This window comes from Sylvia atricapilla, chromosome 2 (genome assembly GCF_009819655.1).
Source record: "Sylvia atricapilla isolate bSylAtr1 chromosome 2, bSylAtr1.pri, whole genome shotgun sequence".
Lineage (NCBI taxonomy): Eukaryota > Metazoa > Chordata > Aves > Passeriformes > Sylviidae > Sylvia > Sylvia atricapilla.
The window spans coordinates 94,787,794-94,805,167 of NC_089141.1; the positions used below are offsets into that span (position 1 = coordinate 94,787,794).

General features: G+C 35.4%; 1 protein-coding gene across 1 annotated transcript in view; it reads right to left on the reverse strand.

Moving 5' to 3' along the window:
• ANOS1 (anosmin 1) overlaps positions 1-17,374 on the reverse strand; it is a 130,702-nt gene that overhangs the window by 24,103 nt on the left and 89,225 nt on the right. The window contains exons 7-9 of the mRNA XM_066313846.1: positions 9,602-9,804; positions 7,027-7,174; positions 2,089-2,238 (exon numbers count right to left, since the gene is read on the reverse strand). Coding sequence (XP_066169943.1) covers positions 2,089-2,238; positions 7,027-7,174; positions 9,602-9,804 — 501 coding nt within the window. The remainder of the gene's footprint in view (positions 1-2,088; positions 2,239-7,026; positions 7,175-9,601; positions 9,805-17,374) is intronic.

Below are 17,374 nucleotides of genomic sequence, written 5' to 3' on the forward strand. Positions count from 1 at the left end.
TTTGACAGCTCTGTGACACAGCTGTCTTTGACATTCTCCAGTTCTGGAAATTATACCGCTTTGAAATCCTCTTATTTTCACACTATGAGTTGCTATAAGGATGCTGACTACCTTATTTCTTTTTATAGACATTTATAGCCTTTAATACAAATATTACCTCCAGGTATGTAGCAAACAGTGAGATTCAGCTCCAGATTTAGATGGAAACATTTAGGTTTCTATGGTGCAATGCCTCAAAGTTCAATAGCTATGTTATAATACCACTATAAATAGTGGACACTTAGTTCAAGATATGTGTGTTGGAACAAGAATATTGCTGTTCTGCTCAGGATTTTCCCTTCATTAAGTCCAACAAACTTTGGCCAACTATTCACAAGGTGAGTGTCAGTAGGGGTGCTGGCATTTTGGTCACAGGACACATGATCTTTCTTCTGGCAGCAGGCTGGCAGGAAAACAGCTGCAGCAGGATTGATTGTTCCACTGGGCTGAATCTTGCCTGCAGACCGTGAGTTGCACAAGTCTGTCTGACGCCTGTGGGAGACATCATTGTCTCCTCATCTTTGAATCCTGTCCCTCATTTTTTTTCAACACAGACTGCCAAGAATAGAACCTCAGCTCACAGAGACTCGTTAGGCACCTCTAAGCTTTCTACAAATGAGCTATCTAGGCTCCCCTCTGTTCTCAGTAAAGAGGAGAGGCATCTCCAGAGAGCAATTCTGCTGCTGTGGGGGATGAATTGCTTCAGAAGTCACCTGCTTTTCTCTTCTAACAATAAAAGCATCTTGGACAATGAGTTGACATCTCATTTGCAGAGGCTAAAGTTTAAGGTGATCAGTCCTGACAAAGCTCAGAATATATAAATCTCACTTTATAAAACAAACCCCACATTTTTTGGTAAACAGAATATTCCCAATTAAAATCACCTCAACTTTTATTTAAACTTTAAATTGTTCCAGCTTTCCATGAAGCACCCCAAAAAATGAAACATAATGGAGAAAGCAAGAAAAAAAAAACCAAAAAAATTATTCAAAAAAACCAAATATTCAAAATGTGAATGTACTCAGCTGAACCAAAGCTTGCAGTTTTTAGGGAGGAATAAAGACGGATTTGAAAGTAATTAGCATAGCAGGGCTGGGAAGGTAAGCATTCCAAAAGGCAGGCAAAGGATAAGAAGCAAAGGATAAGAAGCAAAGGATACTTCTCACAATCCACAATATCCAGTGTGATATATTCCTATGTTACCCTGTCCTCATTCAGGGTGATACCACATGCATCTAAATTCAAAAGCACTTAAATATTTCTGAAATTCTTTGAAAAATTCAAGAAGAAAACATGTTCACTTTTTAGACCTTTATTTCAAGGAGAAAAATTAAATGGATTTAATTTAGTGGTATTCATACACATGTAGAGTGCTCCAAGTCAAAAAATGAACAATGTGGCATATTTTGAAACAGCATATGAACCTGTTATGGCTTAACTGGAGCAACCTATATGCTCTTAGAAAACAAGAAAGGAAAATCCCTTTATTGATTTCTGAATATGAATAGACACTTTAAATTCACGTAATTATCCTTTTGACTGGAGGACTAAACCAGAAATTGTTGTTAAGATTTTTCTGAAAACCAGAAAGATGCAGTGTAGAAGAAAGCTTACTTCAAGATGTTTTCTGCTTGTGACCAACTATCCATTCTGTTCTAAATCAAGGTGACTGATAAAGTTTGGCATAAAGCCAAACATTCATATGTTCCTCAAAACCTCCAGGGACAATGCAAAATTCTGCTATTTAAAACTTTACAGAGGTAATTCCTACCAAAAAAAAAATTGTTTCCATTCTGTGAAGATTCAGTGTCCCAACATGTCTGACTATAATTTTCAGAGAGCTGATTCATGTAATTTCCTCCTGTATGACATATACACAACACAAAGAGGAGAGGCAATGTTTCCCTCTAATGTGAAGATGAAGGGATGAAAGGATGGGTGTAGGATTCAACTCTTAATTACTTCTAATATTGTGTTAATGTTCTACAACTCTGAGATGGATGATAAGAGTCCTCCTTAGAGAAAACAATAAAGCAAAATTTGACAAACCTGTCTTCTTCCAGTAGACTTTGACCTGAAGTTGATTGTCCTGATAGAAGGGAGTTCCAATTTTAAGAAAACGAGTGGTTTTCCTTCTTTGAAAGGTTGGGTAAGGATCTACCAGTCCTTTCTGTGGCTTCCCAGCAGATGTCCGCTCCTCTGCAATACAAAGAACAATCAGGAAACTACTTAGTAAACTACAGTGCTGTATAATGACTATGCTAGAGTTGCTGAAATTCAGAAAATAATAGCATCTTTATTCCAAATGATCTTATTTCCATTTCTTACCTAAATGAAATAAACATAAAGAATTAATTGTCCATAGTGGATGAAAAAAATCACTCATTTGAAATTCAGTCAAATATAAAAAGTGATCAAAAAAGGTAAATATATTTTTTCAGGGAAATGCTCTGTAAATTTTCTGTAGAAAAGTAAGGAAATAGACTGTATTTATACCCCCAAGAACAAGAAATGTTAACACAATGATTTTTTAAATAGGCACAGTATCTACCAGTAGTTCTCTGCAATACTTCACAGTCTTTATATTCATGCAGTGTTTGAATATGTACCAAATCCAAGGACAGCACTAAATGTAACACAGAGACTGTGACATTTGGTTACTACATCAAAGTAAATATGGTATGCTGTATAAGAACACTGTGGTCAGATTAAAGATCTGTCTTGCCCACTTTCCTGTTCCCAATAGTGAATGATAAATGCTTAGGAAAACATTGCGAGAGCAGAATTTTCTTCCAGCAATTCCCCTTGGTGCTGTGTGCCTTGCCTCTAACAAGCATTTGCAATTGGATGTCCTTCATCGAGCATTTTGTTTGATAAAAATGTATTAACATTTAGCAGGGCTGACAGTACTTATAGATACTCTCAGCTGAAAAGAAAGAAACATTCATTCAAACTGCACTTTTCATTGCACACTTGCAAATGTATCTGATCCAATTAGGAGGCTCAGATGACAAACAAACAAACAAGCTGTATTTAATTCAATATTACACCTGAATTAAAACTGAAGAGTCCAATAATAAGGAAGTGGCAAATTATTAACTACACACTTGAGAGAAAGAGGGAAAGATTCAGATTTCAATAATTGTCACAAGCAACATCAAAAATTGAACATTTTGCCTTATATGCAGCTTCAATTGAAACTCACTCGCTTTATGGCCAAATTTTACTTTCTCAGCCCTTTGTTGAATCTGATACAATTTTTCATTTTGTTTGTTTTAAATTAAACTACCAAACTTAACGAAATTCCTTCTTAAGGTAACCATAATGTTACTACTATCTAAATGGAAATGAAGAAGTTAGAGAGAGAAGTACAAACTAAAGTCTATTAGGTATTCCTCAATTAAGATTATTTTAATTTTATTAAATCTCTGCTTTGCTATTCTCTGTCTGCTCCACTTCCACGAAAACCAGGACACCAATTTAGAATATTTCTATATAAAGATCAAGCAAGAATCTTGCTACATTTCCCAGAAGCGAAGCACATAAATATAGTGAGGCAATGCATTTCTGAGTGTGGGGAAATGTAATGCCAGAGGGCTGAGGTCAAAGCTCACAGAGGTGTGTAGGACTAAATTACTTCAGAGTGGTATGGGCTATCTCTGTTCTGACAATAGGACAGACACCTAAAAACCAGAGCTTAATTCCACACAGAGCAGAGTATCTGACAGGGAGACTTCAGCAAAATTGGCATCTTGCTTCTGGAATTACTTCCCAAAGGCCATGGAAGTCCCAAAATAAAGACAAGACATGAACGTCATGTCCTAGAAAATATTTCAGGCAATTTTTTTTGTTTGTTTCTTTTTCATATATCTCCATCTGCTTCTGAGTATTCTCAAAAGTGCAGCCCTCTCAAGCAGGACTGGCTCTGTATCTAACTGACCTGAGTGAGATATAGAAGATGAATTTGCATCTCATCCAGGAGTAGTTTTTACTTGCTTTTCAATGTAAGATATAATCTAGCCATTAAAAAAAAGTCCAAAAGGCCTAAATACACCTCTCAGCAGAGTGCTCTATCAATTAAAATGTATGATATCAATGATTTTGTTTCAAAGAATGTTGAATCCTTTACCTCTTGGCTTTAAGAGAAGGGAGGCTCAGATTTTTCTATAAACTTACTACTGAAATACTTTAAAACAAATATGTGTTTTAGTTGGTACAGGGACTGATATGCAGTTAAAAAGAAAATACTGCTCATTATATAAATGGATGCTCATACTTCTAATAGTCAAAATACTTAAAGGAGATTGCAAAAATAATGTTCTCAGTATAGTCTTACTCTAGTTTAAACAAATACAACAATTAATGAACCTTTTAGTACCAAAAGGTCACCTCAGTAAAGCAAAATAAACCACAAGGCATTAGAAAGTCCATACTAATTAGACATAAGTAGATAGCAGACTTTCACTAAAACTACTGATGATCTGTTTTTTGAAGCAAAACAACCAAGGAGAGGACAGGGTGGAAGGAGTTTAAATCCAGCTGTGACAATGATAGGAAAGAAGTGCCACTAGAGTGGACAGAAAATGATAAACAGCCAAATCACGTGTGAGGTATAGCAGGAATGAACTCCATTTGGAAGAGTAACTCAGATGTGACCTGCATTACATTCTGAAAAACCCAACGTTTTAAAGAGAGAAAACTGAAACAAAGATCATCTCCCAGCATAAACCCAGGGGTGATATAGACCAAGAGAGTCAGAACATTAGTGAGGCCATGGAGAGCTAATACAGCCCTACCAGGGAGAGGATTCTCACAGTAAGTGTGGAAATGTATAATGAATGACATGCTCATATCTCAATTACTCAGCTTCAATTTAGAAGGCTTTTGTTATATGGAAAGTCTTTGTTTACTATCATGTTTAAAGATTATGATGGTCTGACCTAATTTCAGGTGTACCAGTAAAGCATGACAAAGGTCAGTTGATTAATTATCCCTCCTCCCAAGATGGAAACATCAATAAAGCTACACTAACAATAAAATGAGACTAAGAAGTTTAATAGCTTGCCCATTTTCTCTTTGGCAAGTTTTATATAATTTTCATCTATAATTTTGACTTCATCTATAATTTTCTCCCTCTTAGTGGATACAGACCAACCTCAGACAGCTAAAACACCAGCACCAAGATTCTTTTATTTAATGTAAATTCAGCTGTGAGTTGAGCTCTTCCTTGAAGCTGTGATGTCATGTGGTGATTTGACAGTCAAGATGACTGGACTGAAAACTAAATACCTTAAAATTTAGAAGCAAGAGCCAGAAGTTCACAGAAACTTTATCAAAAGGAGCATGAAATGGGGTAGGAGTAGGGCGTGGAAAAAAATGTTTGCTTGTTTATCCAGTGAACTTCACAGGGCAGGGGAAAAGAGAAGAAAAAAAGTAACAAACTGCACAAAAAATTCTTAGAAAAAGAATCAGCAAAATTTGAAATGTCTCATAAGCACCAATGATACGCTTCTAGTGGAGCTCAATGGCTCAGTGTATGGAATTAAACACCCAGTTCCTACTAATAGAGGTTTTTTTCCTCTATTACATCTCCTGTGTACATATAGAAAAGGAAGGAGAACTTAATGTGGTAACTGTAAGAAGATTTTGATATCATGTAGAGTCCTGCAAACTAGGCTATTTTTCTAGGGGATGAAAAAAAAGCACAGGTACAATCTAGGAGGGCAAATAAGGAAAAGGCAGAGCTCTTATATTCACTTACATTGGGCTTCACTGAGGATTTAAACTCAAACTTGCCTAAGATACAGACTGTGAAGATTCAAGCTGATATTCTGGTATGGATTTGAAGCAAAGACTCAGTGTATGGAAGAAATGAAAGCTTCACCTTCTGCTGGCTCTCAAGATGGCCCAAAAAGTAATAAAGATTAGTTTAATATTAAAAAAAAAAAAAGGATACTTCAGCTTATTTTTTCTTCTAGGTACATTAATATATGAAGCAACCACAGACAAGAAGGTCTGTTATAGCTAACAACCACATTACAATATTTTATGTATACTCAAACAGAATATAGCAACAATAGGAGTTGATTAATGAGGCTGAAAGTAATTACAGTTCTCTTATGAAAATGGCTACAAGCTTAAACTCTGAATGTACTTTAAAGAAAGAAAGTAAATGAATAGAAAATGAAATGGAGTCAGGGCAGAATAATTAAAATCATATTCTTTAACATCCTATTATTGGAACTCTGCTCTATTAGTTAATCAGAGACCCATCAGCAATTGGGAAAGTAACTCAGTACTGTAATTGTACAAATAGCATTTAAACAAAGCAAAGAATTGTGGTTTTCTGCCAGATTCAGCTACAGTTTGCTATTAGATTACTTAGCATGTGAAGTTCTACAGACCTTAAGAATATATAACCTAACATCTAAGTATCTTGAGATTTTATTTTGAACATGGATCCTATGTGTGCAATATTTTGAGAATGCATGCTTATCAGACAGGGAGTGCTTTAGATTCCCTAAAAGAAGAGTCAATGTTTTATATATAAATTCATAGTAGACACAGGCTTCCAAGAATCTGAATTAATGGGCTACTAAAAATAGTCAGGATTTTGAAAAACATTGCAGGTTAATATTGCTCATTTGAGACACACAAAAATGGTTCTGTTCCATCCTTTTAGAAACACAGTCACTATTTATACCTGTATTCAAACTAAAAAATATTAACACTACAATTATGCAAAGGCTTCCATTTTCTTTTAGGTGAGTAGAGTCTAAGTCAAAGAATTAGGCAAAAACTGTCACCAATCTTTAAATAAGAAATTTAACATGAAAAGGTTACTCAGCCAGGAGATGATCATTGTGCTATGGAACAGCCTGCTTTAAGAAAATGATTTTTTAAAATTTAAGAAATCATTATCTAAAACATTCAAATTCCAGATAAAGGAGAGAGAAAGCATTCAGGTGTTTGAGTATGATTACTCACTATTACTCCTGACGTCCTGAGTCGTGCTAAAATGGAGAGAAACCTTAGCACTTTTGAGGCGTATCTGACCCCAGCGTGTTACTGCCTGCAGCTCCACATTGTAGTTGCTGTTGGGTTGGAGCCCCTCCAGGACCACATAATTTTGGGCCTGTAATAGAATAAATATACAAAGCGGTTACAATATTGCTGAAACACAGGCCTTTATTAAAAGCAGGCTTGTTATCTTAGGCACACTACTTTTTTGAAGTTAGAAAACCCATATATAAATTTCAGAGCAAAATTTCCTTTCTGTAGAAGATTTCTTTAATCGGGCTCCTTTTTTCTGTGTCATTTAAAAACTACTAACCTACGTGATGTTTGCATAATTTTGGCAGCTTCTTGGCAATTCCAAACCTATTGTTTAGGCCAAACCTAAGGGGTTTTCTTCTATATAACAAGGTTATTCTCTTATGCCAAAATCATTTTAGCAAAAGGAATTTAAGCACTTCATTCCCCAAGTTCTGTGTTAGTACAGCAATTGAAAACTTTTTCTAGAGACAGCCAGTCTGAAGATAGTCATAGTCCAACATTTCATACATTTTTCAATACATTCTATTGATTTCAAGTCTTGAAAATAAAAAATTAAAAAACGAGCACAAACCAAAAATACCCTCTCATTGGAAAGAAAACTTTTCCTGTGTAGAATGGAAAATAGAATTGAAAAAATACAGTTTCCAATGTCACATGTTTCCCTAAAAAATCAGATTCGATTTATCATTGTCCAGTCAAAAACTCATACATTAAAGCAAGGCATCTGTAAAAAAGAGTCCAGCCTTCTCAGTCTTAAATTTTATTTTGCTCGATTTAATTATAAAAAATGTCTTTCTAGTCCATATGCCAGGTGGAAGACACTACTCCATGTTTTCATTAGAATTCCTTGCGCCTTGTAAGTTTGATATTCCATGTAGAGTCAAAAAGATAACCATGTACCAAGGTAACCATCCCATATTTAACACTTGAGATGTTAAAAAGGGGATTACAAAAAAGTATTTAGTATTAATATTTACTTGTTTAGTGCTGACATATTGTCTACAACTCTTGATTAACAGAGTCAATATTGTAGTTAAGCTAATTCAATGTCTACCTGGAATGAATTTATATGGAAATCAGTATGAAATTATTTGGCTTGGGCTACATCTAAAGGAAAAAACTGGACAAAAATAATCTTTAGTCATCTTTAACAATTAAGACTTTTCTACCTTTCCTCTTTTTTTTATGTTTGTGCATTTGCCATTCTTTAGCCTAAGAGTTGCTACAATTTTTAAATGACTATTGGTTAGCAATAGCATCTGGATTGTCTTGAATCTCACTGGCATTGCTGTGCAGTTTCATGACTTGCTGCAGAAGAAAAAGTATAAGTCAGGAGTAACATGATAAGATATTGTAAGAACCAGCTATTTCTATAAAATACACCTTGTATTTCCCTATATTCAAGGTGAGAACTTGGTCTCAGTTACTGTAATGTTCTAATGGACCTGTTTTAATATTATTTGTATGTAGGAAGACCCTATGGAAAGGTATTAAAGCCCCAGCTCAATTTTAAAATTCTCTAGGGGTTTCTGATGTACAGACCAGCTTGTAGAGACAAAGTTCCCTGTTATCTTTAGGCTGAAGCCTCTTTCCTGAAGGTCCTTCCCAATGTCAGGTTTCTTGAGGAACGCAATCTTTTCTTTGTAGCAGTCTAACCCTAGTTCTCTCTCACCACAATTCCTTTTTTAAGGGACAATAAAGAACTAAATTTCCTTTCTGTGCAAATTGACTTGCATGATTTCATCACGCAGCCTTCACTGCCTTTATTTCTGTCAGAGTTTGCTGACTGAGGGACAGAGGGGAATTGTGACCCTCTGACTGTCACTCATCACAGTGCAATGGGCAGCTGGAGCTGTGTTAACACAGACAGTGTTAAAGAGTGTTAACACACACATGGGACCAAATTCTCACTGTCAAAACCACTGAGAATCAAGTTATGTCGAACTGATTTCTGTTAATTTTATCTAACTATTTCTATTAATTGCTTTAAAATAATATGCAATATGCTTAAGGATATCATAACAAAAACTTTCCATTAAAGCAGTATTTAATACATTACTGAAGAAACTCATAGGGATTTGCTGCTAAGGAAATATTGCCAGATCCTTGGTACAGCAGTTTATATAAACAGCTTTGGGAATGTTTTTCCCTCGGACCTCTAATGACTATTTAACGATTACGACCATGTCACAAGCTTTACTGGCCTAGTGAAAGAACAATGTGACAGACGATGTCAGGCTTTTTAAATAAAATAAACACTTAAAGAAACACTAATTGAATAAGCCAAACTTTAGAGGACTAACAGCATTTAATTTTTCATTCATCTTTCCTGAAAAATCTTATCGTATTTACCTGTATTCTAGGCCAGAAGTTTACTTCTCTCCCTGAGTTCAGTGTAAGAAAAGGATTGAGAGGTCAAAATTGTCTATGAACTTTGTGATATTAATTTTTTTTTTTTGTCAAAAATAAACCGTATTTCTGTCCCAGTTACTTGTTTCTTTCTTACCCCATTGGTAATCTTTCTTCTCTTTTTTTTTGCTGGAATTACATATTTGCTGTACGTCCAGCTCCAGAAGACTTTGTAGTGGTGCACTGGGATATCAGGCTCTTCTGGAAGATCCCAAGTAATCATTGCATTTACACTCCCATCATTGTTTGCACTGATATTGGCAATCCTGATATTAGATGGAGCTGGTGGAGCAGATGGATCTAGAATTTAGAAAAAAAATGAAAATATTCTAAGAGAAAAATTACCTTCAGTAAAGTAAAGATTATCTTCACCTCATGTATTTACGAGGCATTTAAGAGCTGGATTAAACATTCTAAGTACATTGAGGAAAATTCAGGTAAAGACTTCCCATAACTGATAAGGCTTCTTGAAAATTCTAGAAATTCAAACTCTACTGAAATAAAAATTATGGGTTACCACCTACTTTGTCATTATTCTGCATTGTTGATAGTTCACAAACATTATGAAGCTTTATAAAAATGTACCAGACTATAAGTTTCCCTTCTGTCATGCACTACTTTAAATACACAGTGAGTGTAAAACACTCAGGGTCACTCTGCAATGAGTGTAAAACACTCAGGTTCTACAAGTGGCCTTGCAGAGTCACCACAGAACTGGATGGCTGAAACACTGAAATTTTTTTTGTTGCCGGATAATTCTCAGATGATGAAATTATATTTTGACACATTGAATCCTTCTTCAAAATTCTAGTATTGATATCTACCACCACAGGACATAAACATTTCCTTAGAATAAATGTAATTAAAGCATAATGATATATTATGCCATCATAGAAATCTATAGAATTTTTTTTAGAATGTCAAAAAGCAATTAGCCACCCCTTTTGATTTATTTCACTATTCTGGTTCAATTCCTGGGCAATATCAATTGAGAAAGTACTCCTTCAGTTGTCTTTGTGCTGACTCTAGAGTCAAGGACACATGATAGTCACAATTTGAATAAGATTCAATATTTAATCTTTTTCAACATTGAATTTAAGGTCCTCCTTGTGGACTCACTATATAATATCCTGGTCCCAAGTAATGTGAATCAATGAAGATTTTGCAACAAAGCTTCTGAAAGTCCTGTTTGCTGTTTACCAACTCCTACTTTTTAATTCCATTTTTTAATTTCTACCATTTTTAAATGTCTGTGGCAGCCAAAAATTGATGACAAAATACAAAGAACCTGCAAAACCAAAATTTACATACAAGTAAGTAGTGAGACTCAAAAAAAAAATATTTAAAAGTGTACCAGAGGAGTAAAGGAAATCCACAGTAATTAAGACATGTTACAAACTTACAGCCATATGAGACATCACTTATTTGCCAGAAATAAAACTGGAGGTGCGAGGAGGGGACATCAGACATTCATTTACTGTATGGTTCACCTGCATTACTTTATAATGCTAAATGAGCTGTTAAATAAACATTCCAGGCATACTTAATTCATCAGACAATCCCTATGACAAATGGTTTTACTGAAAAATTCCATAATTTAGTTTATAAAAAAGACATATTCAGAATTAATAAAGACAGCATTTCCCTTTTAAAGATCAGCAGATGTGAAATAATGACTTATTCCTGTTATTGAACAGGACTTTTGCTGAAATAACAATGGACACTCCTGTTTCCTCACACATTCCATTTTAGTTAAATAGTAATGGATGTCCCTGTTTTCTCACACATTTAATTCAACCTAACTTTTGGCCGTAAAAGTTTCAAAGCAGACTTAAGAATTCTGGAAATTTAACATAATTTCCAACTAGTAAGAATGTCTCACTTCTCACTTGTTTTTAATCCACTAGCAAGTCAGTTGTTTTCACTTTTTCTGGCTTTGGAGAAGCACTGCTGTTACACTTATTACCTTATCCATGAGGTTGCCAACAACTCATCTTAAAAGTATGCTAAACTATTTATTACAGAATTAAAAAAATAGCTAAATGGTTTGTACTATTCTCTCACACATTTTTTCATTTACTTCTATTATTTAATAAGTAGGTATAAAATGTAATTAAGGTAATTTAAATATAAACAGAATCATGATTCACACATCTAAGACATTTATTAAGCATTCATCTTCACTGATTTAAAATGTTAGGAGCTTTTCTATGTTATATGACATTATACTAGGGATATAAAACATTTATAACCTGAAGTGCAACACGATCATATTACTGTAGGTGAATTATTCAGGTTATCTCCCAGAAGTGCTATGCATCATGTATTATGTATACAAAACATATGGGATAAAATTGAAGTGTTTCAGAGAATATATCCTCCCAAATGGTCAGATATAAGCAAAAAAATTCAACCTATAAAACATGTTTGCCTTCATTCTGCGTTTACATAAGATAGAGAGTAATTAAAAAAAAAAAAAAGATATAAAAGTTAAATTAAATAGCTCTTTTGGACAAAGTGTATTACATGATTAAAAACATTTCAAAGTTCTCTTCACCAATTTTTGTAGGTCTAAAAGAAAATTACCAAATTCAGATTCTTTCTTTTCAAAATGTCTGTATGTCCATTCCAACAAAAGAAAGCAGTAAGAAAGAACTATGTGCGTACTGAAACCAATAGATCAATTCTTCTAAATTGTACAGCACCAGTGTATCACCCTGTATTTTTCATAAGTGCAGTTTACTGAAAACATTATCAGTAGCATTTCTTCTGTGCTCAATAGACACAGTCAGCAGACAAAACGCTGATCCACATTTGAAAGAAAATCTATTAGTGTTTATACTCTGCTGTGTGAAAATGCAAACATTGCATTTAAAATTACTGGGTAATTACAGTTAAAGATAGAAAGAATGTATTCTTAGAGGGAGTATACATGTGAAATAATACAGCAATAGCAGATATTTTCCAGAGAGCCCTCTTTCTTCAAAGACTCTTTTGCAAGTCTTTCAAATGTCATCCACAAAAATGCCTTTGAACAAGAGCAGTGGTGGTGGTAGAAGACAGAAAGGAGATCTGCAGCTAACAGACATGAAAAGGTAAGATATTGAAATTAACACATTTTCATGAGAAAATCATACATCAGAGCTTTATTAAAACTAGTATATTAAGAAAATAATAACCTATAAAGGTATAAAATATCAAAGAGAAAAAAAACTTATCACAGTTTTGAATTCAATCAACTGAAAAAAAAAATCCTGCCTGTTTGTATGGATGCATCAGCAGAATATTTTGTGGATTTGGGATGTACTACCTGAAATATTAAGACACTCAGTGAGCATTTTATATCAAATTAGGATCCATTCCATATTGAGTATTTCAATACCGCTCTGAAATACTATAATTTATTCATCTATTTTGATATATTTCTGTGACACTCATCACTATAGCAAGTGACAGAATGATCATTTGGTAAATTAAGAACCCAAGAATATTAATTGTTTCTTCACTTGAAAGGATTTAGTTTCACCAGCAAAGCAGACAAATGAGAAGGAATAGCAGCGTAAGATAATGTGATCTCTGTTAACAGGAAGAAAAACCAAACAACCCAAACCCCACCTTCAAAGAAAGCACTCAAAAAAACCTCCCTATGCATCCCAAAAAAAACAAGAATCCAGAAAAACAGAAAAAACTCTGACATGTTTATGAGCACGCTTCTCTACAATGCCAGCCAGTTACACATAACAGATTAGTTGCTTTTTTCTGCATTATTGAATGGAAAAGTCATGCTGCTGCAAGGTGGTCTTATGTCCATGTAGATATTAAAAGCACTATACAACTCATGCTAAAATACTTCAAGGTCTAATAACGTACTGAATCATAAAGCTGACTACATAAGGTGTTTGTTAACCTAACTGTAAAACTAAAGTGACGTTCTGCTGACTATAAAGCTAATAGCCATTCTACTGTTAAGTCTTCATACACCTGTGATCCCTTTGACTGACTGCCCATATGTATAATTCAGATACACAGATGTAAAATTACTGCAATGGCAACTGCTGCCAGTTTTTCAAATGCAAAGTACTGAAACTTTATATACATGAATTTATCTGAGTGTTAAATCAAATTCTGTGGTTTGCAGAAAGAGCGATGCCAGTTGCAGCTTTTCCTTTGCAGTTTATACGACAACACAAACAAAATACAAGTCATTCTATATGTCCTAGAATTTGGCACAGACAGCTGTACTCAAGTCCAAAAAATTCTGGTCTCAGCAGCCTGACAAGTAAATCGCTTCTCACTGCTAGAAATGATAGCTTCATTAGGTCAAGGCTGAAGCTGCTGTTCCAGCACATGGGGTAAGTACTCCATTTGTCTGGATTGTGTTTGGCTTGAGTATACCCAAAGGACTTAAATTCCTGTCTTGCTGGCTACTCAGCCATCATAAGTAAAATTCTGTCTCCAGTCCCCAAAAGGGAGGATTTCTTGCTGCAAATAAAGGAAAGAAAGAAAACCCTCACATGATCACCATTTCAAAATTAACATCTTCCCACACTCATATTTGTGAACATAGTAATAGTTAACATTTTCCAAAATTCTTTAAATCAATAGTATCTGGAAGCACTTTCGCAAAACCTTAAAAAACAGAGTGAGCTAGCTATACATATGAATCGCATCATACACTGCTGCAGTGCATCCACTTTGTCTTTAAATGTGGCAACTGTAGTGAAAGCAGTAAATGATTTGGAATAGGTGTCAGAGAGGGGAATAATGGCATTGGAATCAGAATTCTCATTCTGAGCAATAAAAGTGAGAGCAAGTGTAATAATAATTTAAACTGTTTTATGGAGTGTTTTTCCTGATTTAAAATAGATCTCCCATTGCTATCTTTCAAACATGAGACCTTCCAACTCCAAAAATCTGCTGAAGCTGCTCTACAGACAAGTTTCCAACCATTAAACAGTTCCACGGTGTAAGCAGGAGAACTGGCTCTGCCCGATGGAAATGGCACACATAAACCAGCTGTGCAACAGCATAAAAAAATCATTGGTCTCAAAGGAGCAACAGAAAGAATTTTATTGCCATGAGTGGGTGTCTGTTCTGGTTTTTCTAACACTCAGTAATGTATGCATGAAATCACATCCAGCATGGTACTTATTTGCTGTGAAAACAATGTTGTCTGCTTCCTTTTGCTGGACAATCTATCCAGTGTACGCTGGCAACTGCATTCATGGGGAAGATAAAAACCTTTAGCAGAGGTGGAAGGGTCAGATGGTTTGGGCTCGTTGTGTTGATATCCTTGTCTCTGGAAATGGCACAGTACCTACCTACAGACTGGTGAGATAATATATGACAGAGAAATGCCTAACACTGAGTCCTAGAGTTAACTAAAGTCTCTGTCACTGAGAGTTCATTCTCATCACAACTTATAAAAAGCTAGGGAAAAAATAGCTTAAGAACTCTGAACCAAAAGCAACAAACTGAAAATTGCATTACTAGTGCCAGGCAGCTTCTGACCAGTTAGGTTAAGCTATCCAGTGCCTGCTTACTGGAAGAAAAACATGGGTAGTTTTCATCCAAGGAGACTAATTTATGGATTGTAGGAACAGTTCTCTCCTGCTTCCAGAAGAAAGCAAACAGCTTGGAGAGAGCCAGTCTAAATATGAATAGAAGGGTGTTTGTATCTTCATGGATCAAAAATGTTATGCCAGGTATTCAGTTACCTATATTAATTGCTGTTATTGCAAATTGTTGCCACTCAATTAAATATAAAAGGAAAGCACACAAAATATAAAAATCCTGAAAAGAGAAGTGGAAACCACTGCCAAAATAGCAGAAAATTTTGATCAATTTTAGCTGTATCAATGTTAAAGTAGTCCATATGCACAGTCCCACTTAAATGAAAGAATCCACTTTCTAGGTGTAGTATTCACTTAATTTTTCAGGCACTCCGCCACAGACAAATAATCCAACCTGCATTTCTTTTAATTCTGGAATCACGTTTTGGCAAAACAAAGCATCACTTTATTCCCTGTGAAGGGTCATGTCAACTGAGTACATGCAAACCCTTCGTTTCCTTCATACAAAAATAAATAAACAGCATTTAAAAAAGGAGCTCTGCCTAAGCTTTGAATATTTCAAACATTTTCAGCTGTGTCACTTTAATTGCTATTTACAAATTAATGCCAATGAATTAATGTTCATCCTAGATGAACACATGAGGCAGTGTAGAACAGCTAAGAAACCTTCACATCACATGTTTATGGTATAGAAGCATTCAAAGCTGCAGTAGATCAGACCTGAAAACACAACTAGATGAAGAATGGTAAGTGGAAATGCTTGATGAATATTCTTGTTTTCCTGGTTTTGTCTTCTTCATGACTGAGAAATTAAAATAATTTGGAAAATGAGGAGTTTTATTTAGTGATAAAAAAGTTAATGGAAATTACCTCAGAAGACTTAACATTATTTTGAATGAAAAAAAAAAAAAACACTTACTTTGCTGTGTCTGCTTAGAGAGCATGTTTTATGCATTTTCAAAAACACAAAAAAGTATAAAACAGTATTGTGGTAAACAGACAAAAATTTTCTTTGAGTAATTACAGCACGTTTTTGAATACTCCTCTCAACATCTTAAAATATTTAGTGACAGAGACTTTGTGGTGCCATGCTTCTTCCTAAGTTCAGATTAAATATCATATTTGTCCTCCTTTAAAGGGAAAAACAAACCCAAATAATTTTCTATTCATTATTTCTTATAAGCAATTGGTAAAAGTTCAGTATCTTGCGTGAGAAACTGTCTTAAGAATTACTGTCATGTTTCCTGATCAAAGGGTTTATTTTTGAAGAAACCTTCTGCTAAGTCTGACCAAGATAATAATCTTCTCTTGGTCTTGGCACAACAGGGTGAAGTGAAACACTAATGTGAATTTCTGTCCACGTTTCACACAGAGCACAGACAGGCAGCAAACTTCCAAAGGTGATGTGCCAAAATCCACTTTCTTTTTCCAAACTGGAGGTTAAATGTGCCTGTAGGAGCTCAGCAGGGGCCAGTAGATGCTGGCACTCAAAAAACTAGGCACATCAGAGCAGCAGTTTCTTGCCTCTCCACCAGGCAGGGGCTGTCATTTCCCACTGAGCTCCAAAGTAGTAATTAAATGTTAGTGTGACACTGTAACTACTGCCTACCTGGGGACATCGAGGCTTAAAGACACCAATTGAGGCATCCCAGTATCATTCCCAGCAGTCAGCACCTAGCAGCATCTTCATGTGAGTCACCTAGAGTGACTACACATTTCATCTGGCAGCTTGACATCTTTATAACAACCACTGACAGTTCCACAGCCCCTGGAATGGCCAAGTGAGCTGCCAGTATAGGCTGATTTGGGCTATGAAGCTGATAGCTAACTGAACTCCCTGCTGCTTGCCTGTCAATTCACAATCCTCTGCCAAGGGCTGGAGTTCAGATTTGGAAACAGTTATTTTGAGAGTTACAGAAGCCCTTTGAAGAATGCTGACTACATACTTGCTGCCATTATCAAAATTTTGGTTTATTATGTAAGAGCATGCAGAGGTACTACTGACTCCCACTGCCCTTGTCACAAAGTGCTCTCCACCTCCACTAGACAACCGTGAGCAGTTCTCAAGGAGAGCAAGTGCTTCAGGGGTAGCTGCAGAGACCACAAACGACTCTGGTATTCATGTAATGATTTCAAAACCCTAAGTTCCTGAAACCCAAATTACTGCCAGCTGGGAGACTATTCAAGAAATACCCCTATGTGCTTATCCTGCTCTTACACTCTTATCCAGAAACCCACCTCTGGCTGGGGTCAGATTCTGGGCTAAAGAGACCTCCAGGATGACTTAACATGGGTAT